Genomic DNA, 17,998 nt, shown 5'->3' on the forward strand with positions numbered 1-17,998 from the left:
TGCGTGCGACCTGACACGGTTGACGCGATTAAAAACACCCCAATTCAACATTTGTGGCCATTTCTGTCATTCAGTTCTATTTAGGTCAATCAATGTACTGATCCTCGGATTATTATTATTATGATTATTATTATTTATCTATTTATCTATTTATTTATTTATTTATTTATTTCAGTAAGGCAGCTTCCAGATTCCTTTGCTGGCTCTTTTGTTTTTTTCTTAGCTCATTTTATATTTTTTGAGAAAAGAGAAAGCTGGGATGAGAGTTGCCCATCATTGGTACTTGGTTGCACTAATAAAGTGAAGGGCTGTACATCTGTGGTTGCATTATTGTATTATCAATTTGCCTTAATTTTAAAGCATGTAAGAGATAATTTCATAGATAGCCATAGACTGCACATCATCCAATGTTGACTTCCACTGAGAGGAACATATTAGACTATTTAGGAACTAAATTAGGAACCAAATTTAGACTGTCATACCAGCTTGATCATCATTGAAAATGTCCTGGAAAATGATCTCTGGAAAAGAGTGGGAACCCTGATTTAAGTAAAGGATGTTAATTATTTGTTTTTCTAAATTTATTTCATTGTTTTAAAAAAGGCCACCAAAGGATTTGCATATTCAAGTTGTTAAATGTTAAATGAATAGTATTTGTCAAGGGAGTTGTTGATTTTTTAAAAATCACTGAAAGTATCGGAATCGGTATCGGGTATCTAATAAATTCCCCAAAAAGTATTCGGTATTGTATCGAATTATAAAAGTGTGGTATCGCCCAGCACTACTAGGTGGCCGAACTAGTGGGTGTGCCGCGAAGAGAAACACTAAAAACGGATATGACGTACAAGGAAGAGGAGTGTTGCATTATGGGAGTAGCAGTCAACACCTCTCAACCCAGAATGAAGCAGTTATGGCTTGAGAACTACAAGTACCAGGTGCGGCCGTTAAGTGTCCGTTTAGAGTGCACAGTTCGATTTGTTTTGGTTTTTGCAGACTATGCTTTGTCACGGGGATCCAAGGTCCACCGTCGTACTTTGACCTGGCCGATACACAGCCTTGGTTTGCTGCCAAACCCTGGAACAACCCCTCCTCCGCCCCTCCGTTTTGCCGTCCCCCTTTCAGGGCCGCCGCCAGCTTCGTAGCTCCCGTTATCGGACCCAGACGCTGGCCTACTAGTTAGCAAACAAGCTAACGATTGCCAGGTTTCACCCATGTCCTCTGAAGAAGGGTTGAGCTCAACGATCACGGATTGGCTTTTCATCAATTCCTGGTGGCTTCTTCTGCCATTCATCATGCTACTTGTAGTTGCTGCGTTCATTGTTGCCTTTGTGTTGTTGTTATACATGATATCGCCTCTCATAAGTCCCAAGCCACTCAAACTCAACGGGGCCCACGTCGTGGTAAGTTCATCAAAATGCGAATGTAAAGTACTTCTGTGGGAAAGCTGATAACTGTAGTGTTCACGTTAGCTAACTCATGACTTCAGGTGTAAATGTAAATGTTCTTACATAACTAACTTATTAAGTAAGTCAGTGTTGAAGCTTGTCAGAAGTGATTGAGGTGACAAATATCTCCAATTCCGAAGCTATAACGATTCTTAAATGTCAGAATTGATTGATTGATTGATTGATTGATTGATTGATTGACACGCCCATAGAGTAAGCAAACGTGTCAGAATTGTCTAGAATTACAAATAAACAATGCTACATTCATACTGTAAAAAATAATGTAAAAAGGAATCTATATCTCCTATAATCACTTTGCACTACTGTGCTGTATAGTCTAATACTGTATACCATAACCATATCATAGTCTGTTCACAGGGGCGTGTCCAGAACATTTTGACCGGGATGGCCCAACTGAGGCTCTCACATAGGCAGGGGTGGCCAGTGCATTTACAAATAAATAACATTTACCTTTTCTGTCTTCACAACCTACTTTCATTAAAGTATTAAACAGTTGTTATATTCCTGTTGACTTAAAAAAGTGGCATCAATCTTCTAAGCTTAATTCTTTAAGGACTTACAAAAGATGTGTTTTCAGATTCACATTTGAGGGCACTAATAAAGAAATCTACTCTCAGCCTTTTAACGCATCCCAGATTATAGATTTTAATAGAAACCCCACTTCTGACAAGGCAAACAGCCAATCATAGTTTAGGATTTTGGGGTGGCCAATTGGATTTCAAGGGGTGTCAGTGCCACCCTTGGCCACCCCTCTGGACACGCCACTGCCTGTTCATAGCCTGTACATACCTGTAGCAAAAGTCACTCATGTAGAGATACATATCATATTATATTTATTCATCATTCACAACTCTGTATATTCTGTATTATTTATTTAATTTACTTCTAAAGCACTTCTGGTTAGATGCAATCTATGTTTCATTGCTTGTACCTGTCACATGCCCAATGACAGTAAATTGAATCTAATCTAATCTTATCTAATCATAAGCTTCTTCAGATTTCCAGAATTGTACGCAGTTTATCTAAGCTGTCTACCTTACTACTATGAAGATTTTGATATTCTTCTTTCAAAGAAGTGTAGTAGATAGGCTTCAGTTGTTATAAGTTACTGGTTAACAGCCTGGTTATGTAATAGAGTGCAATACATTTCAACATGACCACAAACCCCTATGGGAATTATGGATTTTAGACTTATATCGACAACCTTAACGTCAAAGCAGTTTTATTTAAAGCGGAGAATTGTAACTTGATGTATTGGACTTTTAATTAAAGCAAGGTCTGCCTTGTAAACTGTCAACTGCCTTTAGTTGAATGTTTCATAATGGGGCCTGGGGTAAAATCAAACCAGGACTGAAATCTTTAACTTTTGCAAGCATTTGTCTTTTTTATAATAATAATCTTAATTCTGACTTTTCAGGTGACAGGAGGCTCAAGTGGGATTGGTAAAAGCATTGCAGTTGAGTGTTACAAGCAAGGAGCATTCATCACTTTGGTGGCACGGGATGAGGTAAGTGTAAACCACATTCATCCAACCTTTTGTTTGAAATCTGCATCTTTGTTGTGCAAGATGTATATATGGTGTTCATCAGCTTGCATGTGTGCATAAGTGTTCCATCCTTTCATTTAGACTTTAGTACATTTTGATGACATGTCGAAAATGTCTTTGGACATGTTTCAATGAGCTTTATGAGGTTTAACAGTTGTTATGATAATAGATTTAATATTGTCTGTTGCCCATAGGCTAAATTGCTTCAAGCAAAGAAAGAAGTGGAGAAATTTGCCATCAATGACAAGCAGGTATGGTTTAGTATCAAGAGTTCCTTTCAGATATTATTGTAAAGCTCTTAAAAGACAGCATACATGATTATGTTCAAATGCATGCATCTGTTAATGTAACCCTTTCTCTCTCAGGTGGTTCTCTGCATATCAGTGGATGTTTCCAGCGATTATAGCCAGGTGGAAAGTGTGATAAAACAGGTAAGGTAACCCTAGTAGCAATAGTGGAACATCTCAGATTCCTTTAATAATTCAGAGCTGAAGTAATGAAGTGGCTTTTTCCTTTTGTGCAGGCTCAAGAGAAGCTCGGACCTGTTGATATGTTGGTGAACTGCGCTGGAACCTCGTTTTCTGGGAAGTTTGAGGAAGTGGAAGTTGAGCGTTTCAAAGTAAGTACATAGGAGTGCAACCGAGACCCATCCGCAGCCTTGATCATGTTCAGAAGTTATTGATCTTTGTCCAGTACTTCAGCAGTTCATTTCATATATTTCATATCTATTAGTTAACACCTGATTATTTAGGAAGAGCCAGAATTAAAATAAGTTAGTTTTATGTATTTCCAGCACACAGCATATTAGAATAGGAATTATATACTGCCAATACTGAAATTTCCTTGAGACTTAAGAACAGATGCGGTACAAGAGGTTTGGGGTTTATAATTGATAAGAGTGGCAATCAGTAGCAAAAAGTTTATTGCAGAAATGATGTGTCAGTATTGTGGTTAGGGACTGTAAAGCAGTCTTAATGCAGCACTACACCGTTGACAGTGTTGTTATTGTATGTGTGAACTTTGGTCTTATTTTGTACAGAAACTGATGGAAGTGAACTACCTGGGTAGCGTTTACCCAACACGGGCCGTCATAACCACCATGAAGGAGCGAAGAATGGGCCGCATCATGTTTGTGTCCTCACAAGCAGGCCAGATCGGCCTCTTTGGATACACTGCCTACTCCCCATCCAAATTTGCCCTGCGTGGTTTAGCAGAGTCCCTGCAGATGGAGGTGAGATCTATGGCTGCTCTTGCATTAATTAAACAGCCACCTTCACTGGCCATTAGTTAAAATAGAAATGCTTTAACTTTATATGTCCCGTAATAAAGATGTTGCTGTTTCAATCAAAGGCAAAATTATATCCTGTCTTTTCTCATACTTACTGATCTACTACATCTATCTACTTGACATATCTACTAATAGAGTGCATGGAATGACTTTGAGCTCAGTGGGTGTTGCTGTTTTTCCACACCAGATAAAGCCATACAACATCTATGTGACTGTGGCTTACCCCCCTGACACGGACACTCCAGGATTGGCTGAAGAGAACAAGACAAAGGTAAAGCTCTTTTTATCACAAAATAATAATTGCATAGACGATCTTTCGATTTTCTGCCCTCTTCATGCAACTTTGTTCTTTTATCCATCTCTGCCAGCCTCTAGAGACCAAGTTAATCTCTGAAACTTCTGGAGTTTGCCAGCCAGACCAAGTGGCCAAAGTCATTGTCAGGGATGCAGTGGTAAGAACCCACCATGTTTCTTCATTTTTAAACTAATTGATTTGGGAAGATGTTTCATCATGGGTTGCATTCTTTTCCTTTGCTTTTGTAGCAGGGTAACTTCAACAGCTCTGTGGGTCCTGATGGGTACATGCTGTCAGCCCTCACCTGTGGAATGTCACCTGTCACCTCCATCACAGAGGGTCTGCAGCAGGTAGAGTTGAGATCATCGTTTATCACATTTGCATAAGTTGTGCAGTTTACAAACTCCTAACTCTCCTCTGTACAGATTGTCACCATGGGATTATTTCGAACCATCGCCCTCTTCTACCTGGGCAGTTTCGACAGCATCGTGCGCCGCTGCATGATTCAGAGGGAGCAGTCGAAAGCAGCTGACAAGAGGGAGTAACTGCAGCCTTACCTTCCTCACAGCCAAAAGCCCCTCCCCCCAAAACCCCTCCCCACAATCCTCCTCCCTGTCCTCCTGCTGTAGTGGTGCACAACTGTAGACTGACAACAGGCAAAGCTTTGAGTGCATGTCTGATATCAACCTAACAGGTGGGATAAAAGAAGGTGGCAGATGTTTACTCTTCGCGTGTCCAGTGATGTAAATTCTTCTTAGACTTTGCAGTTGTTTTGATTTTTCCCTCTCAGAGCATTTCAGTGACTTTACAGTTTGATGTATCCGCCTGCCTCTTGTTGTGGAAGCAGGCTTACTTTAAGAGAGAGAGGGTAGACTAAACATCCCATTGCCTGGTTTTGAAGTAGGAAGGCTTTGTGTGTAGAGGTGTACCTACCTCTATGCACAGAGTGCTGAGTGTGTGTTTTTCTCTTTACTCACAGAGCAGAGTAGCAGCAGATAGCCTGTCTGACCGGTTGTGCCAAATATGGCCTGAAGTTCCTTCCCACCAGGGGCTGTAGTAAAAACCAGAATGGTAACTCTCAGCTTTTGTCGTATTGTTACATGTATCTCAAAACTAGGTCCACCTTGAAAGAATGTCACTAAATAAGGCCCTTCCTTTCTACCTTTTTCATACCACAAGTCTTTGCAGGCAAAGCACCTTCCTGTTTGACTGAGTAGCCTCTGTGTTTGCAACAAGTTGTGTTTTATTGAAAATGTGAGTTATTTTGTGTTGTGTGTGTGTGTGTGTGAACTAAGATGTGACACACTACTCTTCAGAGATAACAAAGCAACAGACAGGGCATGTGTGATGTTTGTATTTGTGAAGTTTTGCTGGTGCGAAAATACCATTTCAAGGAAAATAACAATATTCCAAAATCTTAGACGCAGTGTTGTGGCAAAGACGTTTGGGTGCCCTATGTGCAATGAATGTGCGCGTGTCTGTGTTTGTGGTGACTGAGCCAATCCCAGGAGAGAAAAGAAGCCATTCGATTTTATTGTCTCTGGAATGAAAACACCAAATTATTTTCTCATGATTCCATTTTATTCCAATGAGAAACGAATGCAGGTACTGTGGGTTGAAGCCATGGAGTACAAACATGGTTGGGGGGGAAAAAAAGAAGCACAGGTAGCTCCGCTTACAACCTGTGAATTTGACTAAGTTTGAATACTTGAAAGGATGCATATTGCTTATACATGCAGTTTTAAGTGTCTGTGCACATATTAAACCACCCCAGTCATGATCCAAGTGGGATCCATAATGTGTCAGGGGTAGTGTAAGTCAGGGCAGGGCAGGGCTCGCTGGTTCGAGTCATATCCCTGTAGGCCTAGTGGGGGCGCTAGAGATTTGTAATACTGAAAGGCCAAAATAACAGAGGGACTGATGTGCTTGTGACCTGCACAGTCAGGAATTTGTAGCTTAATGACAATATCAATTCCCTCCTGATGTCTGCCAGGCCTTGAAAAGTTATGGATGTGTCTTTTTTTTTTCCATAAAGAGGGAGAATAAATATAGTGTCGACTTTTGCAAGTCTTCCTTTGGTCCATCACACATGGGGAGAATGTACTTTAATACAAAGAATACAAATCAGAACATAGGAATATTATTTTTAAACAGCCAATATTTGAATGCCAAAATGTGTTAAGACAATTTCCATAGATGCAATGCATTTCTTTGAGATTTATTTCAGTGTTGCTGCTCCGTTGATTTCATACTTATTTGTCAAAGCTGTGAAGCAGTGTGGGGACCCATTCTAAGCCTTAAGACGAGACTACTGATGAAGCTAATGCTACAAGAATGGACCACAGAAAAAAGAATAAACGTGGCTTAACCCACCTATTGTTTACCAGTTAATTTAATACTTTGTCTTTTAAACTTTTCAGTGTGAAATGCCAGCTGTTCTTGTGTTCTTGTGTCATTTTCCAGTCGTATGACAAAAGAAGCCTTACTGAATCCCAAGGCATGACAGTGAGAATGGATGACTCGTTTGATGATGTTCTCATTTGATATTGGTTAAAGGCATACTCTCCTGCACTAAAGAGCTTTTCTTTATGTTCATTTGATTGCTATCAAAAGTTTGCTTTTATCTTGCGGTAGCAACACATAGTTGATAGAATATGTAGCCCATATAAAAGGAGTTCTGTTTGATCATTTTGTTGTAATCTTTGAGCTATGCAAATGAAGCCTATGCTTACAGTACATTTGACACACAACTTTCAAGATATAAGTTCCGTAACAGTCACACGATTTCCCCCTTTTTAATGGTGTCTATTCGATACCTACTTGAGGTCTTAAGTATTAAACATGAAAGTCATAGTTCACTCATTTACTTCATTCTTTCTTTTCTTTAAATTTTTTGTTTCTGCCAAAAATCTTAACACCTTCACCTTGTGTGCCATTGAGAGAAAATGTGAGAAGTGGAACGTTTCTTTGTCTTATTTTCTTACATGATATACTAAATAAATACCTGTGGAGAAAATCAAACTGGTCTCAAACATTTACTTTGGGCTATAGAAGGTTTCCCCCCTTGAATTGCTTTTGATGTAAGCCTTTTTATATCACAGCCTTTTCCCCATCATAGACCTGTTAATTCAACCATAGAGAGGCTGGGGGAATTTAAGTATTCTGTTCTGAGATTAGATCTTAATCTTTGCCAAAGAAACAGCACTTAGAATAGCAGAATATAGTATTTGAGAGACACTTTCTCTGATCTTTGAGTTATTTATTTTATGTATTTAACGTTTATTTAACCAGGTTGGTCCCATTAAGATTAAAGATCTCTTTTCCAAGGGAGACCTGGCCAAGACTGTCGGGAGCAAAAAAAACACAAGTTACAGACACAGACACACAGAGAACCGAGGTACACTTTACCAGCACGTTTGCCACAGAAAGAGTCGTTACCTTGGAGGCAGTTGTAACAAGATACACTAAAAACAACGAAATTCTAAAGATTAAGCTTCAAGCTCTTTGATTTTAGATTTAAAAACATTCAGTGACACAATCTCCTTGAATTTGAAGCCATTCTGCAATAAATTCCAGGCTGAGGGTGCAGAATACTTAAAAGCCCTTTTCCCAGTTTCTGTACAAGCTTTTGGGACAGAAAGCATTAAAAAAAAAAGTCCTGGCAACGCAGTGAGTACTGTCCAGCACTTTTCTGTGTGATAAAGACACAGATGTAGTGTGGCAGCAGACCAAGAACAGCATTATAATGAGTAATATAGAAAATAAAATCTGGACGCAAAACATGATGAAACAACACAGGGGAACTCTGCATCAGTTTTGTGCAGTAAGATTGGTTCTCTATCCACAAGGGGGTGGCTTGACCACATCAAAGCAGACCTCTCTGGAGGATGGGATGCGCCTCATGAATCACCCTAGAGCCTCGAATACTTTACTATGCACGTGTCTTGGAAAACATGGCTGAAGTTATCCAATTTCCACTTATAAATGAATCCCTTTAAAATGTGCAATAATAAAGATAGGCTCTGATAATCACGTATTTGTGCAGTTATCTGTTGTGCGCTTGGAGTCCCATCGCAGTCAAAGGAATTACTTTGCGTAGCTGACGTCACAAATACCTCACCAGCAGAGCGGCCCACTGGCTGCGGTGGGCAGGGAGCTACTGCTGAAGAGGATATGAGGAGCAATCGTGGAAGAGGAGTCAGTCCGACCTTGTCTGGCTCACAGTCCTGCGCCTGGTTGTGCGTAAACGCTGCGAAAATAGTTTGCGGCGTTTGAAGCCCCTTCCGGCGCGTACAACTTTGGCCTCCATTCATGCTTTTCATTCGCAACACATCCACGTCAGGAATAGATCAACACTACTCCAACCTCTTCCGCATATTGGATTTCTATGCAAAGAGAAGGTCGCCAATGCCACCGAAAAGATTTGGGAAATGAAGACTGCAGCTGACACGGAATCAGTATTTTTGGACTTTTGGTGCGTTTCTCCGCGATTTTGATTTACAGCTTTTCTTCAACTCGCGAACCATTTGCTCCCAGTGTTGGAATACTCGTTGCATTGCTTGAATCCGAACATAATCGAGCTCTGGATCCGCCTGTGCTGTGCATTGGACAGTGCACACATTCAAATCATAATGCATGATATTTAGGGTAATCTGTCACTATCCAAAGTGCTAAATTAAGCCGTAATGGCGAACGAGTGTAATCGCAACATTGTAGAAAAGTATATCAGCCATAAACTCTCCAAGCAGGGCTACGAGTGGGGATTCGACGATGACCAAGATGAAGATGCTGCTAACAACGGGTCATTAGTTGCCCCTCCGCCGACTCTGGTCCACCGGTGCCGTGAAGCGAGCTCCGGGCCTGACAGCGACAACATCCACTGCACACGGCAACCCCAGTCCGATCCGCACGCAGCCATCCACAGAGTCCTTCGCGAGGCTGGAGATGAACTTGAGAGACTATACCAGCCGGACTTTACGGAGATGTCTCGGCAGCTGTATCTCACCTCCACCACGGCGCAGAGGAGGTTCGCCGAGGTGATAGACGAACTGTTCCGGGACGGGGTGAACTGGGGCCGGATTATTGCCTTTTTCGAATTTGGGGGCACAGTGTGCGTGGAGTGCGTGTCCAAGGAGGAGATGACAGCTCAGGTGGACAACATCGCGGAGTGGATGACGGAGTACTTGAATGGACCTCTGAACAGCTGGATAGAAGATAACGGTGGATGGGTAGGTCGGATTCCGTCTGCTTGAGCAGCTTTGCAGCTGTGTGCCACGGGGCGCAAAACTCCTCCATTACACTCGTTGAAAGGTTTAATCAGTACACTCAGGCGGAGTACAGATGCATGAATGAGACCAATATATACATTCTGACATGTATTAACAGAGTAACACATCAAACCCACAGCAGCAGTTGCCCATCAGTATCTTTTACTTGATGTTCGCTTTACGCACGATAGAGCAAACTGTCGAGATGGACGGCCTCAAATTTGGCCTTATCAGATTGGACACTGGCAGTGGCTGTTAAACTCGTTCGACCAATCAGAATGCGGAATCTGTCACACCTCCCGACGCTCTAAACAATCCCCGCCCATGTCTAACTGGAGAGCCAGTGGCTGCTGCTGACAGAGTGAGTGGAGGGGACAGTCCACTGTGAATCCAGAGGGAATTAAAGCTTATAAAACTAGTATTTAACGCAGCACACTTGCAGGAACTTAACAGCAGCGTCATCATTTACCTCTATTTAAAGCTTTGACCTCAGGTGTGGCTGTGATGTGATTCACCAGGTCACAGTTGTTGCAGGATGGAGGAGGCCAGACACATGTCAGCAAACAGAAAACTATTGACTTAATGTGTTTAGGCCTCTGGGCATTGCTGGGCAGGTATCAGGGCCATTCCTGCACATTAATATGACATGTAAACATCAGGTGCTAATGCAAAATGGCATATACACTCTGCCTTTACATACACCACACATTTATGGCTTCATATTGAGTAAAATAGGGAGGATTTATTTGATTTAAGTGTCCAATATCGTTACCAAATTGCAACTCAACTTTCCTTAAGCTTTGTCTTTTTAAAGCTATCAAACCAATCTGCCATGAATTAGCCCCTAATTATCAGAGTTGCCCTTAATGAGAGCATAACATTTGTATTGCTATGTTCCTTTAGCCGGAAGCTATCAAAATCAGGGTAGGGGTGTCATCAATGATTCATATTGAACATTTCATCTCAAAGGGAAGGACCATTTAACATTCCCCTTGAGTCTGCCCTGCCCCTGGAGGTGGCAGGTTGTGCCACATATCAAAGGCAGGCAACAGAGGGAGGGCCCTCCAGGAACACAGAGTGCTAATCTGCAGCTGCTGTGTTTAACATGCAGCCCTCTGTGCATTGAGGTTGGGACTCTTTTGTCTGCTTTTTGAGACCTGTGCCTTGTAGATGGCTCATTCTGGGCTGCTGAGATGCCTGCTTGAGGTCTCTGGAGCCTGTGCCAGTCTGTATAATAATGTAGGTCATCATAGTCTGCATTTTCCAGCTGGGCGGAGATGTCTGTATCTCTGCTCCTGTGCATCTACTTTGGAGAGAGAGAGGAGTCTTTTAATCCAGAGGATTATTGAGGATTATTTGAAAGCGTATGTTTCCTCTTTGGGTCATTTTGGTGGATTTCTGCCCTCAGCACTAAGGGTGTATCCAAATTATTTAGGCTCTAATTTAATTAAATTCAGAGTGTATTCAGGACTGGCTTATGAGAGTTTATATTTGGAATGTTTTGCATTACAGCATAGACAGACTGGAGTCTAACGGACAGTTGTTTATTCATATAATCATTTGAATAACCTTTAGGTAGGGAATTTCCTAAGGTGTGTGTGTGTGTGTGTGTGTGTGTGTGTGTGTGTGTGTGTGTGTGTGTGTGTGTGTGTGTGTGTGTGTGTGTGTGTGTGTGTGTGTGTGTGTGTGTGTGTGTGTGTGTGTTTCAGTTATTACCTGACATTTAGTAACTGACACTGCAGACACAGGGCTTTGTCTGTGCTGTGGGGATTTTGGGAATCAGCCTCTTCTTTCCGTAGGACTCCATAGAGATTCTTCCCCCTTGTTATTTTTTATTTACCCTGGGAGACAAGGATCCTCCTGAAAAGTGGATCGTATGGTATGGTATGTGTCTTTGATGTGAACAGACACTTTAAGTTTGTCAGATTCCATTAATGTACATACACACCTCAATTTTGCTGAGGTTATTAATCTGGCATTTCCATAGATTGGCCTTAGATTGGATAAGCATCTAGGACTGTTGGCAGCATTTTATAGATACTGAGGTCATTCGTTTTCCCTAAATGCAACCTTTATTAAAAACGTCAGACTCAATCCACCATTAAGGGCTTTGTTATATTCTAGTTTTACTCATTAAACAAATCCAAGTTTTAAAGTATGTTTAAGGGACCATATTTCATCCTGTAAATGCAGTTTAATCACTTATATATTTTGATGGCTTCCTTATAATGAATTATAGAAACACTGAGTTGAAAAAGGAATGAGCCTGTATCTATACACTTTATTGTTTAAGGGTGACACCCCCAGCTGCTAAAGAAAATTCCCAGAAAAATAGAGGGCATGACCTTATTGTCCTCAACAGACGCGTCAACCGAGACAATAGCTGCTACTGTTTGAATATAATCAAGAAACCAATCAGTTTTAGTGTGAAAGCCGTAGATGGCTTTTAAATTGGGGATTTACATCCAGTTTGGGGTCATGCACTTTTTTTGAGGCTACATATGAGGTCATGGATATTTTTTTCATTTAACCCACCATCTGGAATCAGGATACAACACATGTTAGTACTATTAATGCACTTATTGGATAAGCTTTAGGTTTTGGAGAGGGAATAATGTAGACATTCAACCAACATACTTAAAAAATATTTTGTTTATTGTAATTTAAACTGTCCAGTTCTGCATAAGAGGTGATTCTTGTTTTCAACCACCCTCAAAACAAAGGTGGGGCCTAATCAACCTACTGACACTTTGACATGTGAAAGTGGTGTGGAAAGCACTCTCTATCAGCCACCCTCTGTTTCCTGTTGTTTTTCAGACAATTTCAGCCCAAAATAGGAATGCCCACTAATTGTTGTTGAGTCTAGACATCACCTGTGAGTCAAATATACTTTTAGTTAAACAAACTATCTGCCCTTTAGAAATAACAAAGCAGTCGCTGTATTTTCGAAACCCAGCTGAGGTAGAAATAGCTCCCATTCTGCACTGATTACTTCCCACTTGCCTGGATGTAAAATACTGTCCTTTTCATTGTCCTGGACGCTCACATTTCTCAACTTGTTTAAATTCATCCTTTGTGGTGGCAGAAATTGCACTCATCAGGGGACCTTGGCGTTCAGGCTGCGGCTTCACCCACACGTGGCAGTGCACCTGTGTTTATTTACAAGCCTGTGCAGTAAATACCAAGTGATTGAACAAAGTGGCAGACGGCGGCTGACGTGTGAAATTACATGCTTGACCTCAGACATTTGACTGGCTGAGGGGGAGGCACGTAGCAAAATGCCAAAATGTGCACAGAGAGGAAAACAGCAGCTTCACAACTTTGGAAAGCTAATTGAGAACAGCTTCAGATTGGATATTAAGTTCACATAAATATCTCCACTACCACTGAAAGGATTTGATATGATTTTGCCCAGACTTTGGTGCTCCCCCTTATTTAAGTGCTTTTTTAACCCCCTTCTGACTGGCTCTGCAGGTCAAAACACCATGGGTTTCATGACCTATTTTTTCCCCCTAGCACCATCACATTCATTATTTCAACTAGTCCAATACTTAAGTGTATAACCAAATACCTGCAAAACGAATTGTATTACCATCTGCATCAGCTGGAATTTGTTTGCTGCTAATTTGCAAATGTAGAATGCCATAAAGTCACACTAAGATGGTATGATCATGATAAACATACCTGCTAAACATCAATATAGCTACTGATTACAGCATTTAACTCTATACAGCCTGACAGCACTACTAGCACCCCCTGCATTAGCCCCACACAGCAGTGGCTGACGCTTACTGAGCAGTTAACATTAAAACAACTAAAATAATAATAATAATACATTTTATTTGGGGTGCACCTTTCAAGTCACCCAAGGTCACCTTACAGAGAATAAAAAACATTCATCATTAAGACATCATTAAAACAAACAAGAACTAAAAAATATTGAAGTGCACAGAGTCCAGTTAGACTGAATATGCCAGTTTGAACCGGTGAGTTTTGATTTGCTACACATCAGTGTTTTAAGCAGGCTAACATTAGTATTTAACTCTGTACAGCCTCACAATGCTGCTTGCATTACTGCACAATGCTACTTGCATTACTGCTAAACATTATCTTTTCTGTAGCTCGTAGACAACAGGGAGGAGTTAAATCAAATAGAAATAAAGCTCATTTTGAACTTTTAAACAGAAGGATCAGGTGTCTGAGGAATGTTGCTAGCCAGGTAGCCTATTTCTCTGTATCACAGCTGTGTGTGGTGTCTGTGTGTGTGTTTGAGGACAATGTAAGTTGGCTTGGGTTGGGTCCATCCTGCGGGGGATCTCTGAACACAAGCTGCTGGTCGACGGGTGGGACCTGCATTCTGCTAAGGTATTGCGGGCATCTGGCTGCGCCCCTCTCCTCCTCCCTTGTTGAGGCTGAGTGGATGTGGGACAGCAAGGAAGTCATTAATCTCCATATAGGTGACATGTCGGCAGAGTAGAAGAGGAAAAAATCCAAACAAACTCCCTCACAAAGGAGGCACATGCAGCCATACAAAGGAAAGAAATCCCGATGAGGTCTCACTTACATCCAATTTGTGTCTCCGACATGCAAATACAATGTATGAAACACAATTCAGCACTAAGCATGCTGATGTTTAGGAAGTATTCATGGCTATTTTTCCTTGACTTTGAACTGTTCTCCCAACAAAAAGAAGCTTGTGTTGACAATGAAAGGAATGGTGTGTTGGAGATCACAGACTCTTATAGCGTAATGAGATCCATAAAGTCATAATTGATTTATCCTGCCTGAGCCACAAATCTTCTTTTTGCTGCTCTGTGTGCTGTCACAGTTGTTTCCTTTTTTCATCTGTTGATTTGTTATTGTTAATCAGGCTGGCCTTACAACGTTAGACTGCGTGATGAACTTTGCTTTTTGTTTCAAGCAATCAGGGGAACAAATGATTACTCGTGTAAATAGCATTTAGGGTTTTTCCCTCCCACCCAGTTTTTCAAAACAGAGAAATAACAACATACTTTCGCTGCTGGAGAAGTGAAAAAAATCTGTTGGACATCTTGACAACAATGTTATCTCTTGATGTGGACTCTCAGCTCTGTAATGGAGACTGTACGGCACAAAGGAGCTCAGTGTGGCGAGAAGTGGCCAAGATTTCCCCCCCGTACTGTACCCCCTTTTACTGTGTAGGCCTCAGTCGCTCACCATCTGCCACTGTGTTTACTCCCATCAGCCCAGCAACTGTAATCTCAGAAACATTTCCTACAGACACAGGCAGCTCAGGGCCGAAACCCTTGAATCAGCATGACATTAATACTTTCTTTCAGGATCAGGCCCTGATAAATCTACAGTCTCTCTCTGGTGAACGAGTCTCAGAGATGCTCAAAGGACAAAGACCTTTTTTCCAAGGATTCAGTCCTGTTAGTAAAACAAAGTAGAGATTTAACCAGATATTATAGTTATGGTGCAGTTTAAAGGACTATAAAGAGACTACATATATTAGTTTTTATGCTGAGATCGCTGGTTTTCTGAATCATAGCCTACATGAAAATAATAGACAGTTATCTGTTAGCATGACAAAAAGAAATGATCGAGTCTGTCTTTTAATGCTAGCATTAGTGCATCTTTTGTTTGCCTATTTTGGTAAATGGTTGACATTTGTAGAAGAGATTACATTACATTGACTACTGCTACATTACATTTGAGATGAAAAAGCTTAGAAATACAGAGTTGGCAGCAGAAGCTGAACAGAGAGGATGAAAAGTTTGAGTTTGTCCTGTAGCAGTAAACTGTAGAGGGTTTGTAGCACACTCAACTATCTCATTACTGGAAAAACTTTTGAGTGCATGGACAGAGTTTGTGGAAGATGGTAAAGGAGATGTCAGACAAACAATAAAAGCAAGTCAGTTGATCTGGATGAGGAGAAATAATGTTCAGTTGGGGGCCAAAACAAAAGTAAGAGAAAACTGTTCATCTGCTTTCTCTCTTCTCTCCCTGCATAAAATATGAGGGAGTAGGGGGAGGTAGCGAACCGTGTGCCCAAGGCAGGGTTGATCTCTAGCTCAAACAGACCTCTAGCCCTAGCTCTGCCTTCCCTGCCCTCTTTCTAACATTTCTCTTCATTAGCTCCTCTTTGTTTCTCTCTTTGTATCCAATAGTAGGGGAGTAGGGGGAGGTAAAGCGTACAGCTTAACCTGGCAGGGGTGAGCTCCAGCCCCAACAGGCTTCTAGCCCTGGCTGTCTTCCCTTTTCTATTTCTAAAATCTCTCTTCATACTGTCCTTTCTGTTTCTCTCTCTTCTTGCCTCGTATCCCTCATAAGAGTAGGGAAGTAGGAGGAGGTAGAGCGTACAGCCTAACCCAATGGGGGTCAGCTATCTTAATGTCTGGAGCCATATAGTAGGCTATCAGTAGAGAATGGTATAAAGGCGTGATTGGTTGTGTTTCTTATATGAGCACTCATCTTTTCAGTAAAGCAGTACCTTGTGTTCTTTTCAAACTACTTGACCCGATTAAACGCCAAAAAATTGTTCATTTTAGATCTGTCTGTGGCCAAAAACAAAGTAAGACTGCTGTACCTCACCAGCCTACAGCTTTTTTACCAACCTGAATAACAAACACAATATTCTGTTGCAGCTGAAAACAGCCCAATGAATAATTTACCTTTTTTATTCCAAATTTGAGCTGCAAGTCTTGTATTTTCTGACAATAAAATCAAGTCGATCCTCAAACAGTAGACATGCTGTCAGTGTTAATTATAGAAAAGGCCGGTCTCATGAAAACAGAGTAACACACTGTCTTTCAAAAGCTCAGCTCAACCAAACAAAAGACATTTTTTCATTCTTTTGACTGGAATTTAAGGTCCGACTTTCAGTTTGATTCCTTTTCAACTTTGCTTGACACTCCTTCTTTTTGTGTCATGTTTACACCATCTTATCATTCCACACATGCCGAGCATTTTGTAAACATGCCAGACATGTGCACCATGTGTTTCAAAAGGTTGTCACTAACTACATGATTAGTAAATAAATACTGTTCAGTAAGGGTGTCTGGAGGATAATTCTGGTGTTTTGTGGGTGGTGTGCCTGTTTCCACGACCTCGCTGCTCCCCAGAGACCCTCCACCCTGTCCTGTATGCTTATTTTTGGTCCTCCTCAGGAGAGCCGGAGGAATGTCTGCAGGGGAACAGTGACTGTAAATAAATAATGGAGACGACTTGGGTGTTTCTTTCCTGCCTGGCCAGAGAAGGGTGTGTGTGTGTGGATTTGTTCTTGGTTGATCATGTCAGCTGAGCCTGGTTCATTCAGGAAACACTGTAGGCTGTTTGCATTCTGACGTGTGTCTTTGAGTAGTTTATGTTTGTTGACTTTGAGAATACTCCTCATGTAGGCCTCTGGGACTTATGTGAGCCAACTGATTGGTTGTTGTGAATTCAGTACTATTTGAGTTTCTTTTTGACATAATGTTCAAATAGGTAATCCCATCAACTTGCTGTTTTCCTGTTTCATGGGGCAGAAGTGCCTGCGCTGTTTAAAAGCACCACTATCCCAGTCAGAACATACTCTGATGAATAATTTATGGGGTGGATAAACTCGGACACTAAATGGATGTCCCTCAAGTACAACCTCATAGGCTGTCTTCTTTACCTCTTCATTTCTCTCTCCTTTTTTTGCTCATCCTCTTTCACCACCAAAGGCATACTCCTTTGCACACATCCACATGCTCAATCCCTTCAAAGACGACACGCTAATACCCCGGGACCCAGCTTTTAGTGTCAGGTAACGCTCCTGATTCCTGAAAAATGCAGGGACATGTGAGAGGGCCTCTAAATATAGAAGTGTTGCCATCATTACTCTTGTGTGGTCCTCTAATTGTCATGTTACTCATAAATCCCTGTCCTGTTTGCTTCTGTGCTATCACAGAGTTCACATCAGAAAGCCCACCGCAATTTACATGAAAAAAAAGTCTTAATGAATCATTTGAGACGGCGGATAAAAGAGTTCTCTACCTTTCCTGTCATGGTGGGAGCCTGATAATGAGGCGTCTACTGAGACACTGGTTGACTTTGCCAATGGGCACACCCTTGTAAGCCGTGCAGAATATCAATATAGGGCAAGGTTAAACAGTTCCTCTCATTGTCTCGCTA

General features: G+C 41.4%; 2 protein-coding genes across 2 annotated transcripts in view; both read left to right on the forward strand.

The window, feature by feature from the left end:
- The first annotated feature begins 866 nt into the window (after positions 1-866).
- Positions 867-7,616, forward strand: kdsr (3-ketodihydrosphingosine reductase). Its single transcript, XM_034702405.1, has 10 exons — positions 867-1,400; positions 2,884-2,973; positions 3,207-3,263; positions 3,378-3,443; positions 3,536-3,631; positions 4,052-4,243; positions 4,488-4,571; positions 4,669-4,752; positions 4,844-4,945; positions 5,021-7,616. Exons 1-10 carry the CDS (start codon positions 1,212-1,214, stop codon positions 5,138-5,140), a joined length of 1,080 nt encoding a protein of 359 aa, XP_034558296.1. The 5' UTR covers positions 867-1,211; the 3' UTR covers positions 5,141-7,616.
- Positions 7,617-8,724: 1,108 nt separating this feature from the next.
- bcl2b (BCL2 apoptosis regulator b) overlaps positions 8,725-17,998 on the forward strand; it is a 28,648-nt gene continuing 19,374 nt past the window's right edge. The window contains exon 1 of the mRNA XM_034702406.1: positions 8,725-9,823. Within this exon, the coding sequence (XP_034558297.1) occupies positions 9,281-9,823 (543 nt within the window). The 5' untranslated portion in view covers positions 8,725-9,280. The remainder of the gene's footprint in view (positions 9,824-17,998) is intronic.

Source organism: Notolabrus celidotus, chromosome 15 (assembly GCF_009762535.1).
Source record: "Notolabrus celidotus isolate fNotCel1 chromosome 15, fNotCel1.pri, whole genome shotgun sequence".
Lineage (NCBI taxonomy): Eukaryota > Metazoa > Chordata > Actinopteri > Labriformes > Labridae > Notolabrus > Notolabrus celidotus.